This window comes from Equus quagga, chromosome 20, assembly GCF_021613505.1.
Source record: "Equus quagga isolate Etosha38 chromosome 20, UCLA_HA_Equagga_1.0, whole genome shotgun sequence".
Taxonomy (NCBI): Eukaryota; Metazoa; Chordata; class Mammalia; order Perissodactyla; family Equidae; genus Equus; species Equus quagga.
In genome coordinates, this window is record NC_060286.1 from 4,154,372 (window position 1) to 4,178,695 (window position 24,324).

Consider the following 24,324-nt stretch of genomic DNA (forward strand, 5'->3'; position numbering starts at 1 on the left):
AAAAGGAAAATTTTTTTCATTCCCAGAAGAGCCACCATTTTCATGTCTTTTGTTTAAAAATATGTTGGTAACAACTTATCTGACAAAAGGTTAATCTCCATAATAATAAAGAACTCACACTGATTAGCAACAAAAAAACAAACAACCCGATCAAAAAATGGGCAGAGGACAAGAACAGACATTTCTCAAAAGAAGATATGAATATGGCCAATAGACACATGAAAAGATGTTCATCATCGCTAATCATCAGGGAAATGCAAATCAAAACTACACTAAGATATCACCTTACACCCGTTAGATTGGCAAAAACATCCAAAACCAAGAGCGACAAATGTTGGAGAGGTTGTGGAGAAAAAGGAACCCTCATACACTGTTGGTGGGAATGCAAACTGGTACAGCCACTATGGAAAACAGTATGGAGATTCCTCAAAAAGTTAAAAATAGAAATACCCTATGACCCAGCCATCCCATTACTGGGTATTTATCCTAAGAACCTGATATCAGATATCTCAAGAGTCCGTTGCACCCCTATGTTCATCGCAGCATTATTTACAATAGCCAAGACGTGGAGCCAGCCTACATGCCCAGAAACTGATGATTGGATAAAGAAGATGTGGTATATATACACAATGGAATACTACTCAGCCATAAAAAAAGACAAAATTGGCCCATTCACAACAACGTGGATGGACCTCGAGGGTATTATGTTAAGCGAAATAAGCCAGTCAGAGAAAGACGAACTCTATATGAATCCACTCATAGGTGGAAGTTAGTATATTGATAAGGAGATCTGATCGGTGGTTACCAGGGAAAAGGGGGGTGGGGGGAGGGCACAGAGGGGGAAGTGGTGTACCCACAACATGACTAACAAAAATGTACAACTGAAATCTCACAAGGTTGTAATCTATCATAACATTAATAAAAAAAAAAAATATGTTGGTAACATTCCTTTCTCCCTCTTCTTATTTTGTGTATGCAGTTTGGCATACTTAACTCTTTCCCAGCCTGTGGTTCACACAACGCTTAGGTAGAAAATTAATGCTGAAGAGCCGTACTGCCATCCTGGATCCAAACAACCACCTTCTGTTCTACCTTCCCGTAACCTCAAAACTGCAGTGGTCTACGAAACTAACCCTGACAACAAAGCCTTCCGGTAGAAACCAACAGCATGGCTAGAAATTTAGCTGGGTGCAGAAGACACTCTTGTTTCTATTCTGTTTTAATACCTGAATGAAGATCTCCTTGGCCACTGTAAACAAAGGAATGAATTGGTAAAAGACTACATCTATATGAGTAAACGGCGCGTGGGTACACTAAAGTGGTTCGTTTCGGCACAACTAATTCACTATATTCCGCACATTTTCTCTAAGGCTGGATGTCTCCCATAGCCCAAAGTGCACAGAAGCAGTCTCAGACCTGGTCTCGTACCTCCTCTCTCTGCTTCTGTAGCAGCATACCAGACACCTCTGTGTCCACTTAGTTTTAGACTAGAATGCTCACCTCTTTCTGCCATGATGCTGTTGCTATTTTGCAGATTTCGCTCTTATTTTCCATCTAGCATCTCTGCGCATTTGCATGTCCTACACTGCTGGGGAACATATTTCTGCTGACTAATGTGTCTGTTGTAGTGTACAGTAAGATTTACAGCCTTATGGATCTGAGACGAGCTCCATTCCCCCTAGTTTGCGCAAATCAGGCTTGGGCCACACATCACATCAGCCCCTGTGGGCCCTGCTTGTGCTGCTCTTTGCATTCAGTCCTCACTGGCTTTCAGTGTCAAAGGTACACATATAGTCCCCACCCAAGTGGCCATGGGGTCACTGACCTCTCCGGCTACTTCTCTTTGGTCTTGCTGACAACCATGGATGTCCCAACAAGTAACGACATGGAGCAGGCTGTTCTCATGGCCAGTACAGGCCTCGTCTTATCCACAACTTTAACTTTGAGACTTGCTGATCCTTCTGTCTTCCCCTGAAGGGGATGATTTACCCAGTTCGGAAGGGTTTGAGGGAGAAGAATAAACTTGCAAGGAAAGGACAATCAGGAATACAACATGCCAGGAAACAACAGACTATTTTGTTTCTGGTTGTATGTTTCCTCAAAACTTTCTCCCTTCTCCTGTGCTTACAAGTCAAAGGACAAAATGCTGATTTTTAATATGAAGAAGATGTGCCTTACATTGAACCTGCTGTCCGCCCAGAAAAGTGCTAGGAATAAATTTAAATAGAATTTAAACTCAATTAGATTAAAAAAGAAATGTGCTGACCCTAAATAGAAAACACCTATGTAATATCGCTAAAGGACACGAAACCAGATAGAAAAACAAACCATGTTGGATGGAGAGAACTTAATATTCCAAAAATGCCACTTCTCCCCAAATTAATATACCAATGCAATATAGTTTCAATTATAATCTCAATAGACATGCAGATATGCAAATTGTGCATATTTCCCCTGCTTATATACATCCTCTACTTTCCCATCAGACTTCATTTAAAAAACATAAGTTCAAAGATAAAATTATTAACAATTTCAAGATGATGTCAGCAGAGCATTCAACCAAGTGCAGTCCCTACTGGGTGTGGGCCTTGTGCCACCACACAGACTGCACACATATGAAGCTGACCCTGCCATCCCGACCACCACATTTAAAACAGGAACTCTTCCCTGCCAACTCTTCTTTTTCTCTATACCCTGATCTATTTTTTTTTCCCCAAAGCACTTACCGCCTTCTAATGTATTGTAGAATTTACTCATTATATTGATTGGCTTCTGCTGCTGGAATGTAAGTTCAATAACATCTGGGACTTTGTTCACTGATGTATCTCCCATGTGCCTAGAACAGTGCCTAGCACATAGTAGGCATTCAGTAAATATTTATTGAACTAAGTGAATGATAAAGTAAACCCTCAGTGCAGACAGGACCTCTATGCCGGGCTAATAAAACTCTACGAGGTTTTGCGGTGATTCCTCACTGGAAATGTGCTGTGTTGACTTCTGAACTTTGCGCACCCTTCCGTGAACAGCAAAGGAGATATCGGGGCCTCTCCACTTACATACTTGCACTGTTGCTCATTTGCAGGTCTGTGAATTGGGTAAAAGTAACCTTAAAAAGGGTCCAAGTTGTCTTTATTGCTCATTTTGAACATGGACCAGGCTTTGGGTTTGGCCTAGCCCAACATTTAGTCAACATTGTTACCAACTGGCCTATAAATTCTTACCCACTGCCTCAAAATAGCAAAGGAAAGGCTTACTCCCTCAACTTTTCCTGTTTGTTCAGGCATTTCCAACCTCTGCTCCTGCTGTGAAGGGCCACATCAGTGTTCAACTTGCTGCACATTTGAGCGTGAAAAGTATGGATTTCTTTAAGAGTAAGAACAAGTTTGAGAATCTATACCAGTCATAATCCATGGCATGACTGCTAACAGAGTTAAGCTCTGAGCAAGATTGTTGGGATTTTTCACTTTTTAAATGTTCTGTTTTGTTCTGTGAAATGATCTGGCTTTTAGGGGTTTCTGGATAGTTTGGATTGCTTGTAGAAGATAAATCCATTATATTCGGAGATGTACCCTTTGTTTGGGGAAAATTATCCAGGATAGACTCTTTGGTTACACAACATTAAGAGTTCATCAGTTGATCTTGGAGAAACATTTGAAGTCATCAGAAGTCCAAATGCAGAAGTTATAATCTGAGCAACTGCTTTTCCAAGAAATGTAGCATGGTAGTTAAGAGTACAGATACTGGTGTCTGACTGCCCATGTTTAATCCTGGTTCTACCTTCCCCTACCTGGGTGGATTTGCATTGGGTTTCTCCATATCTCGACTCTTCCATCCATAAAATGATGATGACAATATTACTATCTACGTCAGAGTTTTTGTGCAGATTGAATGTAAAATCATTAAAATGACATCTGGCACAAAGTAACTGTTCCATGAGTGTTAGCTATCATCACTAGGAGTTCTGTTTAGTAACTGAATATAGTGTTGTCTATGCTGGGCTCTTGAAGCGTTGGAGAAATGTTTTCCTATATGTAGATTTAGATAGGATTCTCAAGTGTTATTATGTGGGGTTATTAAAATAAACTGACTTGGGCTTTGAGAAATCCATTCTACTGTGACTGACCTTCTAGTCCCTCTCTCAATCATTTTAAAGCAGAAAAAACAAATGGGCCTTGGAATCGAGAGTGTGGGGGTGGGGCAGAAAGCCTTTTTGAGTCTGGAGTCGGAGCATGAAAGTTCTTGGAGAGTTTTGTTGATGCATGTTAAATTGGCCTCAACATCTAGGAGCCAGATAGAAACTCCACAGGGTCTCTGATATTGAATTCGGGGCTCATGAACCTGAAAAAAATCACTGCTGATGGCACAGTAAATCACTGTGGAGCTGTCCTTTGGTTATCCCCCAAGCATGCAGTAAAGCTTTATTAACCACTATGACCTTAGGTTTGGGGGAATTCAAGGTGTTGGATTAGAGTTGTTAGAATTTTAATTTTTAAAAATTGACCTTTTGTAGATCAAGCCAGTAAAGCAGGAGTACACTACACTATCTCTGGTTATCCTGCATCGTATGTTTCTGTAATGTTCGCATTATTTACAGCATGTATACATTACTTTAGAAATGAGAAAAGAGAAAAAATATTTTATATACAGGTGTTTTAATCCATCTACACAGGAATTTCTCTAGTAGGTCTTATCCTTTGAGGTCAAATGACATTAATTATTCAACAAACAGCACAGGCCAGGAGTTGTATTATATCCAGAAAGTTCTGGAAAATACGCCTTTGGCTTCTATTGTATTTTTAACAGCACCATTAATGGCTATGGATACAGAATTGAATACTGCTGTCTCACTCAATTACTTCCTTTCACATAGACTTTTTATTAAATATAACAAATTCAGAAGTGTACAAATTGTAAATGTACTTCTCTATGAATTATTCCAAAGTGAACACACTCATGTAACTGTGTGCCCAGATCCAGAAATAAAACAACACCCCAGACGCTACTCTCTTGAGACACTACTCTCCTCAGACACTACCTTTCCTTCTCCTCAAAGGAAAGAGAGGAATTGCTAGGTATGCATATACAGTAGAAAACAGCAAATAGTTATTGAAATAGCAATATATCTGTTCCCATCAGAAAGATATATGAATTTCACTTGCTTCACATTTGCCAACACATGGAATTGTCAAGGCTTCTTAATTTTTGCTACTCTGGGGAATGTGTAATGGTATCTCATTGTGGTTTTAATTTGCGATTTTCTGATAACCAATGAAATTGGCACCTTTTCATGTCTGTTGGGCATTGGATATCCTCCTTTGTGGATCGTGTTTCAAATCGTCTGCCCGTTTTTCTATTGGAATGTCTTTTTCTTAATGATTTATAGTAATTCATATATTTTGGATATGAATCTCCTGTCAATTATGCATATTGCAAATATTTTTCCTAGTCTCTTTTGCCTTTTCAACTTAATTTTTAACTCTCACCAACAAATTTCTTCAAGAATCTTCATGCCTTTAAATCCAGTTTCCCAATCTCTAGGCTCCAAAGATTCAGGGGCTCTTTCTATTCTGACTCCCTCACTCCTGATTGCAAAGGCCATTCATTTTCTGCCTTAGTATGATTGCGAGTTCTTAATTTTAATGCAATCAAACTTAGAGTTAATTCTTTTTGTTACTTGCAAAGATATTTTTGCCTATACCATCATGAAGATATTTGCCTGTTAACTTCTAGAAGCTTTATTGTTTTCTCTCTCACATTTGGGTGCATAATTCCACCTGGAACTTATTTTTGTGTATGGTATTAAGTGGGGGTGGGGGTAATTAAGATTCATATATATATATATGCTACTTCTCAGCACCAATTTTATCATAAATCAGGTATTCAAGTACATGTCAGTCTGTTTCTGGACCTTCTATTCTGCTCTATTGGTCTAATTTTCTATTCTTTTGTCAACACCACACTGTCTTAATTACTGGAACTTTGTAGTAAGTGTTGGTGTTTAGTGATGAAAGTTCTCCAACTTTTTCTTCTCTAAGAATCTCTTGGCTATTATTGGACATTTGCATTTCCATATGAATTTTAGAATCAGCCTGTCAATTTCAACAACCAACTGAGATTTTGATTAGTTTATTAAATCTGTAGATCATTTTGTGGATAACTGATTTATAATATTGAGTCTTCTGACTCATGAATACGGCCTTTCACTCCCTTTAATTTCTCTCAATTCTGTTTTATAGACTTATGCATAGATGTCTTTCACTAATTTTTTTCTTAGGTGTTGGATATTTTTGTAAAATATATTTTAAAAGTTTATTTTCAAATTGTTTATTGGTGTAGACAATCATTTGTATAGTTAATTTGTAGTATGTTGATTTTGTATCCAGCAACCTTGCTAAATTTACTTACTGTGACAACTTATTTGTTGACTCCTTGGACTTTCTATGTACACAATCACACCATTTGCAAATAATGACAGTTCTGTCTCTTCCTTTCCACCTTATAATTCTTTTTCTTGCATTATTGCATTGGCTAGGCTTGCCATTACAATGCTAAACAGAAGTAGTGATAGCAAACATCTTTGCCTTGTTACTGATCTCAAGAAGATAGTTATCAGTATTTCACCATTATGTTTGCTATATATACTTTTTGTAGATACTCTGTCAGACTAAGGAAATTCCTTTTGATTCCTAATTTGCAAAGTGGTTATTATTATTATCAATGGGTATTGAATTTCACTGTTTTTTTTCTGCTTCTTAGATGATTGTTCCCCTTAATACTGTTAATGTGGTAAATTTCATTAATTTTCAAATATTTAGTCAACCTCCCATTCTTGAAATAAACTTGATATGCTTGTGATATATTTTCCTTTTTTGTGTATCACTGGGTTTGTGTTGCTAATATTTTGTTTAGGATTTTAGAACAACCCTCATGAGATTGTTCTATAATTTTCCTTTCTTGTAACATCTTTGTTTTTGGCGTCCAGGTTATGTTGGCTTCATAAAAGTGTTGGCAATTTTTTCCTCCTTTTCTATTCTCTGACTTTGTGAAAAATTGGTATTATTTCTTCTTTTAATGTTTGGAGGAATTAATCAGGGAAGTCACCTGACCCTAAGTTTTCTTCAAAGGAAAATCTTTAATCATGGATTCACTATTTTTAATAGATACAGAATTGTTAATGTTTTCTATTTTATTTTATATCACTTGCTGTTAAGTTTTTAAAATTTTTTGTAGTTTAACCATTTAATCTAGTTTTATAAATTCATTGGCAAAGAGTTGGTCATATTAACCTTTTGTTTTCTTTTTAATGTCTGTAGAACATGCAGAAGTTTCCCTCTTCTTTCCTAATATTGGTAGTGTTTTCTCTTTTTTCTTCAGCAGTCTTGCACAGGTTTATCAGTTTCGTTAGTCTTTATAAGAAAACCAACTTTTGTTTTTATTGATCCTCTCTCCTGTATGTTTGTTTTATATTTTATTATTTTCCTTTCTTCTTTCCTTTCTACGTGTTTAACTTGACGCTTTACTCTAACTTTTTGAAATGGATATTTAAATAACTGTTTTCAGCTTTCCTCATTTCCTAATATATTCAAGGCTTTAAATTTTTCTCTATGCATTACTTTAGCTGTATCCCACAAGTTTTGATAAGTTGTAATTTTACCATTCAATTAAAATCTTTTCTAACCCATTGTAATTTCTTTTTACTCCAAAGTCATTTAGAAATTCTTTAGTTTCCAAGTGTATGGAAAACATTTCGTAAACTTTTATTTCCAGCTTAATTCCACTGTAGTAACAGAACATACTCTGAATAAATTTCAGAATTTTGAAAAGTTAGGACACCACAGTCGAGCACATAGTCAATTCTGGAAATTTCCAAATGCACTTGAAATGAGTGTGTATTTTGTTATGTGTGACTATCATTCACTTATATATAATCTTTATATAAAAATCAAAATATTAAAATCTATTTTAGACACATTTCTCTTTACTGATGGAAGTTAAATATGTATTAAAATATTTACTAAATATAATCTCAGAATTTTAATGAAATGTATCCATAATTCTTAGTTAATAAAAATATTCAATATTCTGTAATTGCTGTCTTTTGGTCAAAGCCATTAGTAATCACAATAAAAATAATTTGATTTCATTGTGTTAACTGCTAAAGCAGAACAGACAACATGTGGGGTTTTTTTTCTCTCAGATTCAGAATAAATGACCTCTAGATTTTGCTAATCCTTTGGTTAATTAGTAGTCCACTTTAGACAACCCAGTTATGTTAAACTTCCAAAAAATCCAAAAATATGCTTTCAAAACCTGTCTGAAATCCATCAATAAAAAAAGTTTGTGGCATAGCCATAATTTGTAATTACACTTTCCACATACTATCGCCAAGGAGCCATTTTTATTAACATTACTGAGATAAACATGCATTCTTCGGGATTACAGTTAAATATAATGGCTGAGAACGATGTTATAGATCTGCACTTTCTGCCCAGAAGCAGCTACTTGACATCCTCAGGGTTAATGTGGGGTCTGGCTGAGAACTGGGCACCAGGGTATAAAGCATCCCTAACATGTAAACAGTCCACCTATAGGAAGTCATCTAAATACTCCCCAACTTAAACTTTCTAAACTATTGACTTCAGGGGGAAACTGGTGTCATTCCATTTGAGTTCTGCATTCTAGCCACACACCAAGATGCTACAAAGTTGTTTTTTTTTTTTTTTTGCTTTAAGCAAAAACCAAAAACTCTACAATTATACATTTATCAAATAATGTTATTCAAATTTTAAAATCATTCCCCTGTGTTTCATAGCCATAGACGAAGAAGGGATTTTCTTCTGCCACAATTTTTAGCATTTCAGAAAAAACGGAGATGATTAAAAAGTTTAATTTTTTTACATGAACTTAAGTTCTTTTGGTGAAAGAATAGACGTTCTTTCAGCACTCACTGACATTCCCCCTAAACCTACTTTTACAAATGTATGTCAGTAATATTGGTATTCACCAAGATACATAAGCTAAGAATCTTGGAATCATCTTGATTCCTTCTCTTCCTTGCCCTCCACATCCAATAAGCAACAATAGATAAGCCCTATTGATTTAATCTTCCAAGTGTTTCCTCCAGCCATCACGTCTTCTTTATTCCTGTGCTGCTCCCCTCGTTCTGGCCTTCACCACCCAGATTAGTGTAGTAGCCTAGCTTCTGCTCTCTTCTCATCCACTGCATACATTCCTATCAGTCATCTTTTTAAGAGTTATTCATGTCATTTACCTATTTAATTATCAATGGTTGGGTCTGTTATCTTTATGACAAAGCCTGAACAATTAGCATAACATTTAAGACTCTTAATAAGCTAACTCTGACCCAAGTACTCCAGCTTTACTTGCCCTTTTTGACAGACCACACACCCTGAGCTCTACTCCTGCCTGCCCATTCAGGTAATATGCCAGTGACTCACACTTTGCAAGTGTGTCACTTCTACCTGGAATGCCCCTTCCCCTGCCCCATTTCCTGAAATGCTCCTTGCCTTTTCAAAGCCCAGTTGAAATGTAAACTCCTTTCATGAAATCTTCCTAGAAGTAATAGAACAAAATGGCTAAAGCATTGGCTCTGGAAGCCTGCAAGTACAGTTTGAGTTCTAACTCTATTACTTTTTAGACATATAACTTTGATCAAGTTATCTAACTTCTCTGTGCCTCAGTTTTCTCATTTGTAAAATGAGGATAATAAGAGTACCTACATGTGAGGATTAAGTGCAGTAACAAATGAATTTACTAGCAAGGAGCCTGACAGTAGGTGTTTAATAAAAGATAACTTTAATAGCTTTAATTACCTACCCCACCCCTACCAGCGCACAGATTTAGTAACAGCTCCCTCTGGGCTGTCACAGCAGCTGGGTCCATGCTGCTACTGCAGCACTTGTTACAGAGTGCCGTAATTGGTTGCATACATTAACTCTTTCACCAGGCTAGACTCTTGAGGGCAGGATCTTTTTATTTATCTCAATATCCCTAACTTCTAATGCAGTGCCTGGCAAAGATTAGAATTTCCATAAATCTTTGTCAGATAAAGAATGAATGAATGAGGTGATCCCACAGAGGATTGGAAACACCTTCAAAAAGTTGACAGAAGTGGTAAGGATGAAAAATGATAGCAAACGTCTTTTTTTCTCCACCTTCCAACACTTCTACAAGGTCACGTAATCAGTAAGTGACAAAATCGAGATGCACATTAAGATGCCTTAGCTCTTAATGACAGGTATATGGTCATTGTATGCTGGCAGCACTAGGAGATGCTTCGGCTCTCAGATATTCCCAGGTGGGCTCAGACATAACTTCTCGAGGTAATGTACTTCTGACATCACAATAAGCCCATAATAGAATGCCTGCATTTTCTTGCATTTAGAATTGTAGAACTTTATTCCTAGCAGCGATCATAGAGCCCTAACAGGGAAACTGAGAGTTGAGTAATTTGCTCATGTATAGACTCTATTACACATTAAGTTTTAAATCCATCCTAGATACAGACTCCTTTCGCACATAAAGTCTATCTTATTTAAATATATTTTAATTTTTTGCCCTACAAAACAATTTTATGATAATTTTTCCTTTGAACTTTATTAGCAAAAATATTCTATTGGTATTCAGTCCGTAATGGTCAGATTTCCATTCACACAGTTTCTCTGAGGTACTCTATCATTAATTAGCAACTACTCATAACAGCAAGGAGATATTATAGAAAAACATATGGTATGTATTTCAAATTTAATTCCTTCAAAATGAAATTCTGTGTTTTTGGCATAAATACTTCACCCTTCTCAATTCAGCTTTACTAATTTGCTCACTACAGTAAAAGAAAACACATCAAAATATAGTTCTGAGTGATGAAATTATGAGTAACTTTTATTTAGAATTTTTAAATCTTTACATGTTTTCTGTAATGACCATTTTCATTCCCCCAACTCTGTCCCAAAGCCAAAGCTTTGGTGGCTGAGTGGGGTTAGGAAGCTCTTCTCATGAGTAGGGGAGGACAGAAACCCTATACAGGGTGTTGGAGCTCAACTGGGGTGAGAAGGTTATCACATAGGAGAGGGAGAGTGTTGTACGTAAATTTAAAAGATATACGTGTGTGTGCACATACACTCATAAAATTCCCTAGGAATGTCCACTGAGAAAGAGTGGGGGCAGTGACATCCCAATTGTAATAAGCACATCACACATACAAATCGTGGTTCCTAAAGACCAATTGCCACTAAAAGGTAGATAAATAGATGATTCCAGAGCTGGGGCATGGCAAGTACAAGATGAGTTTGGAAAATCCTGTATGCCCAAAAGTAAGAAAGTGCTTAAAAAATGATGGCAACATGTCAAAAGAACACAGGAGCCACCTTGAAGGGGTTCCCACTGGCCCAATGTGGGACAATTTGAAATTCAAAATTACTAACATCATAATCCATTGACTAGAAAATCATAAATCCATTCTGACCTTAATACACTGAAATTTTGGTCAGGAACAGGATACATACATAACTTCAAACTACCACCCCACAAAATATTTCAAAGGGAAAAACAGTAATTTTACAGTGGAGAAGCCTGATAGGTAGTACATTAAGCAACTGATCAAAATAAATGCCATCAGAAATGGGGCAAACTGGAATTGTGCACTACCCAGATGCAATGAGAACACAATCGCTCCTATAATATCCCTGCCAGAAAAGCACAATTGGCATCTAATCATGAGGAAACAGATATAGTTAAATTTAGGGACATTTTACAAAATAACTGGCCTATAATCTACAAAAGCGCTGTGCACAGCAAAACTCAGGACTGAGGAACTGTCCCAGAGTGAAAGAAATGAGAGATGCTACAACCTAAGACAACACACGATTTTGAACTAAATTCTTATAAAACTTTATTGGGACAATAGGTAAAACTTGAATGGGGCCTGAGGATTAGACGGGAATAATGTATCAGTGTTCACTTCCTGATTTTGATGGCTGTGCTGTGGTTACATAGAAGAATCCCTTCTTTTTGGGAATACAAAAGTACTGGAGGGTGATGGGGCCTTACGACAGCAACTTACTCTCAAAGTGGAGAAACTTTATTTGTACAGTATTTACAACCTTCACGTAAGTTTGAGATTATTTCAAAGTTTTCTTTAAAAAGCATAATGCAGAAAACTAATCAATAGAGTCTTATTATTCTTAAAGAGCTGATAAAGCAATTCAGTGATGTGTAACTCTAACAATGGTAATTTTAATCACGATAAACTCTGTCCAATTCCTGGGTCCACCTGCACATGCGTCTTCTTCAAAACTGCTTTACTTCTGCATCATTAATTCACCTAGCAGTTCTTCTCACACGACTTTCAAAATCTTATTTAAACACACACTACTCTTTCTATTAGTTAGGACAGGCATATGTTCATAGCTGCTGTTCCGTAGAGAGAAGCTATGTGAGTCCTATTTTTTAAACCAAACAAAAATGTAGGTATGACTATAAAAATAACTTCTCCCTCTTGTGGCAAAAACTGAAAATACATTCTACCAGAGAATCCTAATATAGAGGCACTTAGAGCTATTCCTTATAAAGTATTTCCACATAATTTCATGTGAATCCTCTAAATAGCACAAAGCATTTGCAAACAATATACTTAGAGGTAGTTTCACAGTTTTCTTTAGGTCAGCACTGTCCAGATTCTATTTGGATAATATTCTCTGTAGCAAAAAGCTGCAAGTTTGATAAAACGGCCACAACGAAGCGCCAGAGTTCAAAGGAACCAAATTCACTCACAGTATAAAGATTAAAATAATAGGCAGGTAAAAAGGAAGGGCTTCATTCAAAGGCACCTGCCTATTTAAAACTACATGGGCATCAAGAAGGCTTCCTACCTCGCAAAGTTTAATCTTAAATATTTGAAAGTCCACCATTGGAGATTAATTCCTTGGAGTTGGTTCTGACCAATCTTCAGACTTCATGAATATAAAGACACTCTGGAAGGGACAAGACATTTTCCTTCATTTAAGATTGCCAATGGTCAAAACAAAAGAAAGTCACTCATCTGAGCTATAATGAAACTTAACCGATTCATTCCAGATTCCTACCCCTGTTCTTAGCCCCCCATTCTTCTTCCTATTAAGTCATCAGTCACCGGTAATTCTCTGTTTTACCGATCTTCCAGTGATTATAAAGTAATTTAAGTGGTTTTTGAAAGTAAACAATTCCGGTTTCAGACTTTGAAATTAAAAGCGGCTCAGTTGGATGCTGTCCCATCAACACAGTAACATAAATATTAGTATCTTGGCTAAAATGAATTATTGACAATTTTAATACATGTTGCACAGTACATATTAATATAGAAAAATACATGTTATCAGCAGCATAATGTTGACCATGTTCTAATCCATTCCACCTGCTCAAATATTAGTGCAAATAATTATATATTTGTAATGCATCACTGCTGTCTAGTGCAAATCTATGCCTTCTGAATAAATGACTTTCCTCTGAGGTTGTTTGCTATTTGGAGTATCATGTGATATATTCGTATTTAAATTGGCTTTGTATGGTGAGGCCGACTACAACCTTCTAAACCATTTAGAAAACGAGCAAGTGTATTTATTTGTCTCTCCCCCAAAAAGTGATATTAATCCCAAGAACTGAAGTTTACTGTTATCTCTCAAATAATAATGTTAATGTATACAGGGCCTTGTTTAAAAATATCAATCTTGTTAAGCCCAGCGTTATCACCCTAGCTGCTCCAAATCACCAATTAAAATTCTTACTCTCTAATGTGTCGGGTTTCTCTCCCATATACAATTGAGGGGATGTTTCTCCCCTATATTTGGAAAGAGAAAAGACTGATCAGTGGTAGGAATAAAAGTTAAGAGTTAAGGCAATTTTTAAAAGATTAAACAGGCATTTTTGATTACATGAAAATGACTATTGCTAATACACTGAGTACATTTTCACTCTAGCATTAGCCATTTAAAAGCACCAAATAATTAACAGATTGGCAAACTTATGACATTGAAATAGTCTATTTTTTAAGGTAGAAATACTGATTTCCTCATATCTTCCAAGGTAGAGTTGTCATTTACTCCCATGTTAAAAAACATGGTACAAAATAGCTGGACTCTTTCTACTTTAAAAATTATTAAGCAGAAACAGTTTTATGATTATGCAAAATAATACTAAGGAGAACTTTTCGATGAAAAGATTTCTTTTAGGTACACACTTAATATTCAATTAAAATTTCATGACCACTTATAAAATTTTAAAAAACAAATTTAAAAGAGTATGACCACACATTGCACACATTAAAAAAAATCCAATAGTAAATTAGATACTGATCCTGTATATCAACTTCATAATCTAAACACTACAATGAGAACCAAACACTAGATGAAAAGAAAATGAGATTAAGCAAAACTATTGAACCTATCAAACTAAAAGACCTATTTAATGTTACATAAGGAGAACAGTGTACAGAACATAAAGAGTGAGCAAGAAAGATTCAGGTTTCAATCCAGGCCTTTTACTAGCTATAAACTTTGAGCAGGTCTACTTACCAACCTTTTCGTGCCTTAGTGCCTCATCTGTCAAATGGAGATAATAGTACCCAACTCCTAGGGCTGCTTTGGAATCAACTGAGATAATGTATGCAAAGGGCTTAGCATAGTGCATGGGACTTAATAAATGTGGCCAGACTTATCTTTATTATGCATCACAATTTAAAAATTGCAGTTTTTACTTTATGTAAAATTATTTACTCTAACAATATGGACTGGACTTTTTCTCCAAAGTATACAATGTATTTCAGGACAGACTCTCAAGCAGAGAGAAGTACTACAGGAACTGAATACAGCTAAACTAATTAGATGGAAGCACAGAATGCTTTGTATGTCAAGTTCTCCATCAGAAATCAGGAGAATTCAGTATGCTTCTAGAAAACATCTCACACTTCTGAGTCAATGGGCAAGATATGGGTAATATGCAGAATATTTTTGCATTAAAAAAAAAGTTAAACTCCTAGATGTGAGCTTTTTGAAGTCACTAACAAATTATTCATGGAGCGAACCTCGCTACTCTGACAGTTCAAGCATGCCTTCTCACTATCTTATATAAACATGACCACCTTAAGGGGTTTCGTGGCATTTCAGGAACCAAAATTTCTTTATCTGGATACATGTAAATAGTCACCATCATAGATGAGAAAAAGGCATTTTCAGAAAGTAGTAAATTCCCTACTTTGAAGCAATCTATTGGCTGATAATTAAATTATTTCACTGTAAGCCAGAAAGCTGATATTCAGATAGCAAAATATTTAAAGTGAAAGGGGAAAGAAAATGGTCTAAAATGTATCACAGATTTAACCTACTTAGCAGCTCTTTTTAAAACAAGGAAGGTGCTAAGGACTTGCAACCATGATGATACTCAAAATGAGGCTGATAATGGTCTTGGAATAGTCAGTCAACTGTCTAATGATCCACCCAGCTGTTACTTAATAATTCTTTATAAAGACTATTCATTTACTCTGGTTGACTGTCATTTTCAATACCATAACTAACAGAAGCCAGACTTCCTTCTAAAACCTGTGATCTGTATTTCACTTTCTGTACCATTTTATGCAAACATAATATATCAAGTTTTAGAAAAATAATCTGGAGTGTTTTAGAGCATATTTTCAACTTCAAAACATTACCTAAATATTGCATGTTACCTTATATGGAACTGCAGAAAATTATAAAGATTCTCCTTATTCAAATGTAGGCTAAAATTACTAATACACAAAGTTCCATTATGAGTATCTAAAATTTTACCATGTGCACATGAAAAACCATTTTACTTACTGATCATCTCTTTTGAGCCATAAATTCTGGGCAAAATTTTGTAGTGGCCATACATATGAAAAATACTTAAAAAATTGGAATACAAAGAATGCAAAGAATGCATATTGCTTTATACAATGTTTTGTTTTTCTCAGAGAAAGAATCTGTTTAGGCTAAATCTCTAATCTTAGTCAACTATTTTTCTGTTTAAAAAAAAGTGAGAAGACCTATGCTATGAAAAATAAGGAACATCTTAAACATTTAAATAAAAAATAATTCATAAGATTCAGCATGGACGTCCTTAAAAAGTAAAAATGGAGTGAAATAAAAAAAAACAATCGCAGGGAATCTGTTTATTGAGTATTAACGTTAACACTTCTAAATTAAGTATTCACTTACGGGTTTTCTTTGTCACTGCTCTGTCAATGGACATAATGAAAAATATTGCACAGAACTCAAGCATAGAAATAATAATTAACAAAATAACTAAGCAACAAGTATATGGTTTACATTTAAAAAATTAATCCAAACAAAATAATTTGAAGCATTTCTCTGATTTGGAAGTCTTAAAATGTTCTCTCATATTTTATTTGAAATTTTTTCCTTTTTTTTTTTTTTTTTTTTTTTTTACAAATTGACACTGTGTACAAAGAGTTCAAATGACCAGTAAAACTACTGCTTTAAAATTGTTGGCTTTAAGTAACAGAGGTATAATCTGAATTCACATCAGAGTTTTTTCTAAAATGGCAATAGTACAAGCATATGACTTTCTCTAGTAGCCAAAACCTGTTCTGGCTCTCCCTTGGCTAAGGAACAGAAAACTAGACAGCCTTCTAAAACTGCCACAATTTCCTAAAATGCTTTGATAAAAGTTGGCATACTTCATTTCTCTTGTTTACCTTGATGACACTGGGCTAAACCAAAAATGAAGAAAATTCAGTCAACAGTAACTTAAACAGTAGCTAGCTCCGCACTTGGAAATTTTGGTAAAATTGAGGATCATTCAGAAACAGATTCTTAAAAGTAGTTTTCCAAAATTAGGCCAAAAAGCCTACCTTTAACAAGGAAAAAAATGCCAAGAATGAGTTGAACATTAAAGTTTATCTGCTCCTAGAAGACTGAACACCACAGTGGAAGCTGGAAGACTGCATATAGGTAACGATCCGTTCTCAGAGCGGGTTTAAAGAGTTTATGGAGTTCCACTTGACGTTTAAAATTTTATAAGTGATTTATAATGTCACCATATTAAGCCAATTCAATTAACTACAATCAGTAAGAACTGCTTCAGAAATGCCTTGAAAAAGATAATGCAAAAACTATAGATTTGAAAAGCAAGTAGTCTTTGCAAAGGTCATCTCCAGACTTAGAATATATAGAATCTACCAATTCCCAATTCCTCTAAAAATAGAAAACTACCTGTGTGTTTAGTAATCCCATTTTGTTCCAGTTTAGCATTAAGATAGAAATCTTAAAAGGACTGCATTGTTGCTAAACATTGTCAATACTTCTCATATGCACCATTTAGACTATACCTCACTTTTTAATTTCCCTTATAATATTAAAATAATGAATAAATATGGTCCTTTAGTTAAGGTCCTCCACCTTATCTTAAGTGAAATATAAAATAAGGTAGTTTTATTAATTTCTTGCTAGCATTGGCTTAAAATCTGTTAGCCAAATAAGAAATAAACTTCCCTAAGCTTTTTTACCCAGAAAGCAGATGTATTCTGATCCACTCCTAATATCTACATTAAAACATTTCATCATTTTAGTTTATAACATTTCTCTTGGAATAGTATTTTTGTTGTACCTCAGAAAAAATCCAATGAACCAACCACAGAAATATGCTCAATTGTTAACCTTTTGAAAGAGGAAAAAGTTCTCTAGGAAAACCTAAAATAACAATTGCCAGTGCTGAAAAGGTCATTACAAATTGATAAATAATAAAAGCAGTTTTGCTATATTTTATCCATTATTAATGCAAAACAGGATGGTGAAATTTCCCAATGGAATATGTTAAAGAACATGGACTGGAACACTGCTAACATCTCATTTGCCTTCTCACACCAACATTCTCCAGGATGAAAATAGCGATAGATAGTTTCACAGAATTTGAAATTTATAAGTTCAAGAATGAAATTAAAATTCAACTTAAGGGGAAAAAGCAAAATAGGGCCAGTAGTGTCCAAATTTCAAATAAAATCTCAAGGGTAAGTATGGCTGCTGTTTTTCCAAACAGTCATTTTTCCATAAAACGTTGGCTGTGTCATAAGAAATCTCCTGTGCTTTCTATCAACCGAGGCCTGCTGGAGCGCAACACTTTCCCTTGTAAATTCAACCTCAGCTGAAATGTCGAGCAAGGCGGGCAGATCTATAGTCAGCACGAAGTTGTACGAAGGAGTGAAGAATGTTCTTGTCCAGATTAGCAAGTTGTTCTCCTGAGCAGACTTGCTTTAAATTATCTGGGGCAACTACCAGAAGATTGCAAAGTGCATGCAGAGTATCAAAAAGCTGTAATACCAGTGGAATCTGAATTGAGATAAGAGAAGGAAAAAAATAACAATGAAACAAAACAACTTCTAGTCTTACAATTAGTTTGCAAATTCTCACATACGGTTAGTCAGGACTTACTAATGTGGGAGAGTTCGATACAGAGTCATTTGTTGCTTAACGACGGAGATCGACGGAGATAACATTCTGACAAATGCGTCAGTGGGTGATTTCATTGTTGTGAGAACAGCACAGAGTGCACTTACACAGACCTAGATGGTATAGCCTACTACACACCTAGGCTATATGGTCCTAATCTTGCAGGGTGCGGTCTGTTATTGACTGCAATGTCATACAGTGCATGACTGTATTACAATATTTAAAAGCTCCTGAAGTGTTAAAACTCAAATATTTCAGACATTACATAAACTTGCTATAACCTTTTTGAAAAGATTTGTATGTCAATTTTCTTCAATAGTAACAATCACTTACACATTTATAGACTACAACTAGTTACCATTAATTTAGCACTTTTCCTTATAATTTAAATCTTAAGGAAAATTGATTTCAGAGAGATGTACATGAAGAAAGAACATATTTTCCTGATGTGTGACATAAACAGCATTAGTTACGAAAGTCAACAAGATCATTTGGACTGTGGAACTGAAATATGGCCTTGTCTAAAATAAAGCACAAAGCAAAAAATGTGTTAATATTGAAAATATGATTGGAACAATACTTTTTCAGTTAGGAAATGTTAGATCTGTCTCACAACAATATCAACAAAAGTTATAAACTTTTCACTAATGATTACAAGGCAGTATAGATTTTTTAACGGTCTGACTTAGGTTCTTGAGCCTATGTACAAGTTTGATATTTGTGAATACATACCTTGAAGTCTTTGGCACACTTCCTATATTCAGCTACATCACAAATTGCTAACATGCCACCCATACAACTGTAGGAATATTGTTGAAGATGCTCGTAAATAAGTCGATGAAATCGTACTCCAAGTTCCATCAAAACTGTATCTACATTCTTCCCATCCATGGAATTTTTAATCTTCTCCACTTGTTTTCTTACATAAGCACAGACTTTAACACAGGCCTGTAAAATTTTTTCTACACTTATTACAAAGAAATGTGTATCAGCTTAGCTAAGGAGAAAATACATACAGTTTCTCATTAATCTCTAAGGATAAAAGAAAAAAGCTTAGAGCACAGTAAGATACACTAATGAAAATGTTAACAAAAGTAGTAACAAAGCAGATATTCTTACTAGCATACGCATTTTACTCACATTAGTATACTGAATCAAAACATTGTTTTCATCTTCTGGCTTAAAATCTGTTTTCTTTTGTTCTGCAGCCAAGATATGCTTCATCTGTCCCATCATACAATTTAATGTCCTAGAGAATTGAGAACACCATAGATTTGATCCATTTAATTTACTGTATATTTACTTTTATATTATTTATACTACGTTAAATGAAAATTATTTAATTTCATGTCACCATAAAACTATTTTACTATTGGTACTCTTTAGATTTTAGAAAAAGTAAATTCTAGGTCTTGATATCAAAGAGCTCTTGGTTTTATTAGCTTCCTGCTCAAAACATGGGGCAAAGTTCATTTGCTCAATACCTTATTTAAGGAAATCTTAAAGATCTTAAAAGCCTGTCACTAATTTATGTCTTTAACAACTATATATAGAGGATGCTTAGGAAGGGAGGAAAACAGAGGGCTTATAAAGAATGGCCAAAGTTTGGAAGAACAGGTGAAAAGCACATGAGTTTCACAATCTAAGGACAAGTGGGAGGCTGGGTATGCAGTAGTGAAGAACCAGCTGAGAAATGAGAGCATGGGTTGTAACACACCAATAATGTTTGAGTTATGTGATATTTTCCAAAAGCAATCAGTAACCCAGTTATGGGAATAAAAGAGACTGCACTGAACCAGAGTTTAGGATCTGTAAGATAGCTACGATTAAAGGAAACAGACTTTAGGGTAATTATGAGGGAGTATTTCAAGAAATGGACCAAGCAACCTAAGCACAACAATGAATAAAAAGTAAAGCTAGGAAAAGGATAGTAGATTGGCAAAGGATGAAGATATTAAGGGCTAGAGTTCTTGCTTAGGTCAGAAAACAGGTATATGGAGTTGGAAGGAGGTTATGGGCATTGACTGGGATATTCAGGGTCAAGATTTTTGTTACCAAGGATAACAAGGTCTAGCAGGATACAGGAGTAGGTAGCTAAAGTGGAGATAACCGAGAAAATGAATGGGTCACACACAGGAAAGTGGAAATAACCTAAGACTTAAGGTTAAAAGAAAAATTGTGAGCCAGATGCCCAAATCCTTAACAAATGTAGGGAACTGACATAAATGATTGAGAAACAACAGCAATAAGTAAGGGAAGACAATGTTAGCTTCAAAGGCAAAGGGGTTCTGGTCTAACAACAGATGCATCCTAGTCTGAAAATATCAGCAGGTATGCAGGTGAATGCTGAGCTCACCTCTTGGCCCTACAGTGCATGAATAAAGGAGAATTAGAAGTTCAGTCAAGAGACCACCACAGACCACTGTGCCTTCAATTAGTCAACTAATGCAAAGACTTCAAGACTAAGGCTTACACAAAAAGATGAAAAGAAATTATCATACATATTAAGAAGGCAACTAGGAAATATATATTTCTTATACCTTTGAAGGCTTAACATATCCAACCTCCCCACCTACCAAATATGATTTTCAGGTATTCTAAGGCAAAGCAAGAAGAAACAATTTAAGTTAATAGGAGAGATACAGGCTAGGAAAACACGTACTTCTTGAAGTGATGATTATAATGTATATAATGTATATGTAGGCATTATTATTATATTAAATGAAGTTCTGTGTATGTATAATCTCATGTGGTCCCCTGACTAAAAACAAAGGGAGAGACCAGTTTTTAGAATTTTTCCAAGCATATAATTCTGCAGCAAACTAGTCTCAGTAATTAATTCTATAACATCCTTATTTCTTCCAGTTTTATTCTTCAATTTTATTTTTTCCTCATTATCACATACTCTATGGTAGTTCTTTATCTTAGTGAGAAAATTGGGAAGTGAGTTGCAAGTTTGTTACTTCTAATAAAGAAAAAATGATTTACTTTTTCATAAATTAAGAGTGGATTCCAGGTTATCATACTTATAACAGCACTGTAACTAACTTGCATTCAAAGATGCTTTCCTGAATAGAAAAGAGTACAATTACAATAAATAAAAAAGCTAGGCCCAAACCTGGTAGCAAAGGCTTTAGAATTTGAGTCACAACTCTACCACCATTAACTGTGTGATCTTGAGCAACCTATTTAATTTCTCTAAGCCTCCATTTTCTCATCTGTAAAATGGAAACAATTTCCTACCTAATAGATGAAATAATACAGGTAGAGGTCCTGGCACATAGCAAATGCTTGATAAATGGTAGCTATTATCATCATTAATAAATATATCATAAATAAATATCTCAAAAAAGGTAGAGATTCACTGCTCTATACCATGAACAGGTAATTAACTACAATAAACATTACAAAAACTTTTGAATGTAGAGTTTGCATTCACTTAATGGACGTTACCTTTAGAAAATTAGTATATTTATTTAAAGCATTTCAGACATAAGCCTGAAAATTCTAAATGAAAATAAAATCCTCTACGTATATACCATTTTTAAGGAGTTTGAAGTGCATGTGTGTATGGGGGGGGAGGGGACTTACAAAAAAGGCTTTTACCTGAATGTGGTTAAAATATAAATCTAAACATACTGATTCCCAGAAATAATAAACTTAGGGATCCAATACAAATAAAAGTCTAATAAGAATGAAAGCAATATGTAAAAATAAAATCAAATATTACAGCAGGATGAGGGAATTAAGAGAGACCTTTTCTGAAAATCATTTTCATGCTGCTATAATGGTGTTTTTACAATTTAAAAAAAGGCAAGAGAAAAAGTAAAACTAACTTACCTATCAATGCCAGTATCCAGTTTCATCTCCATTTGTTCAATTATTTCTTTTTTCTTCTGAAGGCATTCAGATAACTTAGGAGAGGAGCTAATGAATATTTAAATAGGAAAAAAAATCACACTAGTACCCTTACAACTCTAAAAGTTTTTCATATGCATATGTGTATTGTTATATACACACACACATTATTTTAATTTGCTCACAAATATAAGCAGCACATAAGAAGTAACTATTTAGTATTCAGTATGCCAAATTCATCACAATAGACTGGGAAAACATACCCAGTTAAAAGAGAAGGAAGAGGAAGATTAAGATTTGTTACTTTCATCTCTGAGGAGACATCCCTTAAGAATATAAACATGTGATTTTGAAATTCTGGAATTATTTGGCTTCCTTTTTAATCTAATATCTGGTATAACAGTAAGAAAGGTCACAGGCTATCACTAGAGTATTAATAATAAAGTAAATTATACTAATTACAATTTGGAGACTAAGAGCCAATCCAGTTGTATTTGGCTTTCTTACGTTAAAAAAACTCAAACTTGGGGCCAGCCCGGTGGCCGGCCGAGTGGTTAAGTTCACTCGCTCTGCTTCGGCGGCCCGGGGTTTCGCCGGTTCAGATCCTGAGCTTGGACATGGCACCACTCATCAGGCCATGTTGAGGTGGCATCCCACATGCCACAACTGGAGGGACCCACAACTAGAACATACAGCTATGTACTGGGGAGATTTGGGGAGAAAAAAGCAATTAAAAAAAAAAAAGAAGACTGGCAACAGTTGTTAGCTCAGGTGCCAATCTTAAAAAAGAAAAAAAAAACAAGACCCTCAAACTTGACAGTCATATTTGCCTTCTGAATATCACCTAAATGTCAAAAACACCCAAACTGTACTACACACACAATTTCATAAAGCATGTTCAAATACACACTACCTTATTTAATCCTCACATGCTTTAAAAGTTCACACAAATTTGACAGGAAGATAGAAACCAAACTTCACTCATCAAAATCTGTTCTATTAATATCATAAAATTTTTGTTGTATGTTTTTATATTAGAACAAATGGGTACAAGCTAGAGGTCCTCTTTCACATTAGATTTAGGTTTATGACAGATTCAATCTATTCAAATGAACCAAAATTAATACCACAGTAGGAAGAGAAAACAGGAAGGCAAGGAAAAATGACAAGGACTTTTGCTTTTTCTCTCACACTCTCCTGTCTTGTTCGATCTTTTTATGAAAAGGTATTACTTTTAAAACTTAACAAGATATGTAGAGTGTAATAATACTCATTGAAATACCAATGAATATCATAGCATTTGACTAACCTTATTAGTGGCACAAGGTGATCATTAAACTGCTTGTCAAAAAGATGAAAAATAGTATTGGCTTGTTGCACAACATCCAAAAAATATAGATTTGCATTCCTAGAATCTGAAGAAGGAATTCCTAAAATTGGAAAGAATGTATTTGTTAGAATCATACTTGAAGAAATTCAACTTGCTAACAAAAAAAGAATGTAGTTTTACATATACAACATGCTTAAAAGTGTCATTTTAATAAAACAGCAATGAATAGAGTAAAATTACGCTTGTTAATAACTTAATAAAATTCATCCAAAGTTTTTATACCCAAATTTTCACTATCTCCTCAGACTTCATTATTTGCTGAGATAAACTGAAAAAATAAACCAATAAATGAACCATGGCAAACTATACCTTCCCCTTTCCTTTCCCACTCTCTCACGCCCAATAATTCACATGAGCCATGATACACTTCCATCATTTTGGTTATAACCAGGCCTCATTATCTCTGATAACAGTTAAAATAATTTTCTGAGTAGTTTCCTGTTTCAAATCTCCTTATCTTTTATGCTATATATTGTTGCCACAGTAATGTACTTAAACTTACACATTTCACTCCCTATGCTCTCCACTATTTGCTCAAAAATATTTAGTCTCCTCACTGTCTACAGAATAAGTTCTTGATTTTCAGCATATTGTTCAAGC

The 24,324-nt window shown here is 35.0% G+C and overlaps 1 protein-coding gene across 1 annotated transcript in view; it reads right to left on the reverse strand.

Moving 5' to 3' along the window:
* Positions 1-16,165: 16,165 nt before the first annotated feature.
* Positions 16,166-24,324, reverse strand: part of EXOC5 (exocyst complex component 5) — a 50,602-nt gene continuing 42,443 nt past the window's right edge. Inside the window, exons 14-18 of the mRNA XM_046647189.1 lie at positions 23,644-23,764; positions 22,317-22,403; positions 19,617-19,725; positions 19,209-19,424; positions 16,166-18,356 (exon numbers count right to left, since the gene is read on the reverse strand). Of these exons, the coding sequence (XP_046503145.1) occupies positions 18,168-18,356; positions 19,209-19,424; positions 19,617-19,725; positions 22,317-22,403; positions 23,644-23,764 (722 nt within the window). The 3' untranslated portion in view covers positions 16,166-18,167. The remainder of the gene's footprint in view (positions 18,357-19,208; positions 19,425-19,616; positions 19,726-22,316; positions 22,404-23,643; positions 23,765-24,324) is intronic.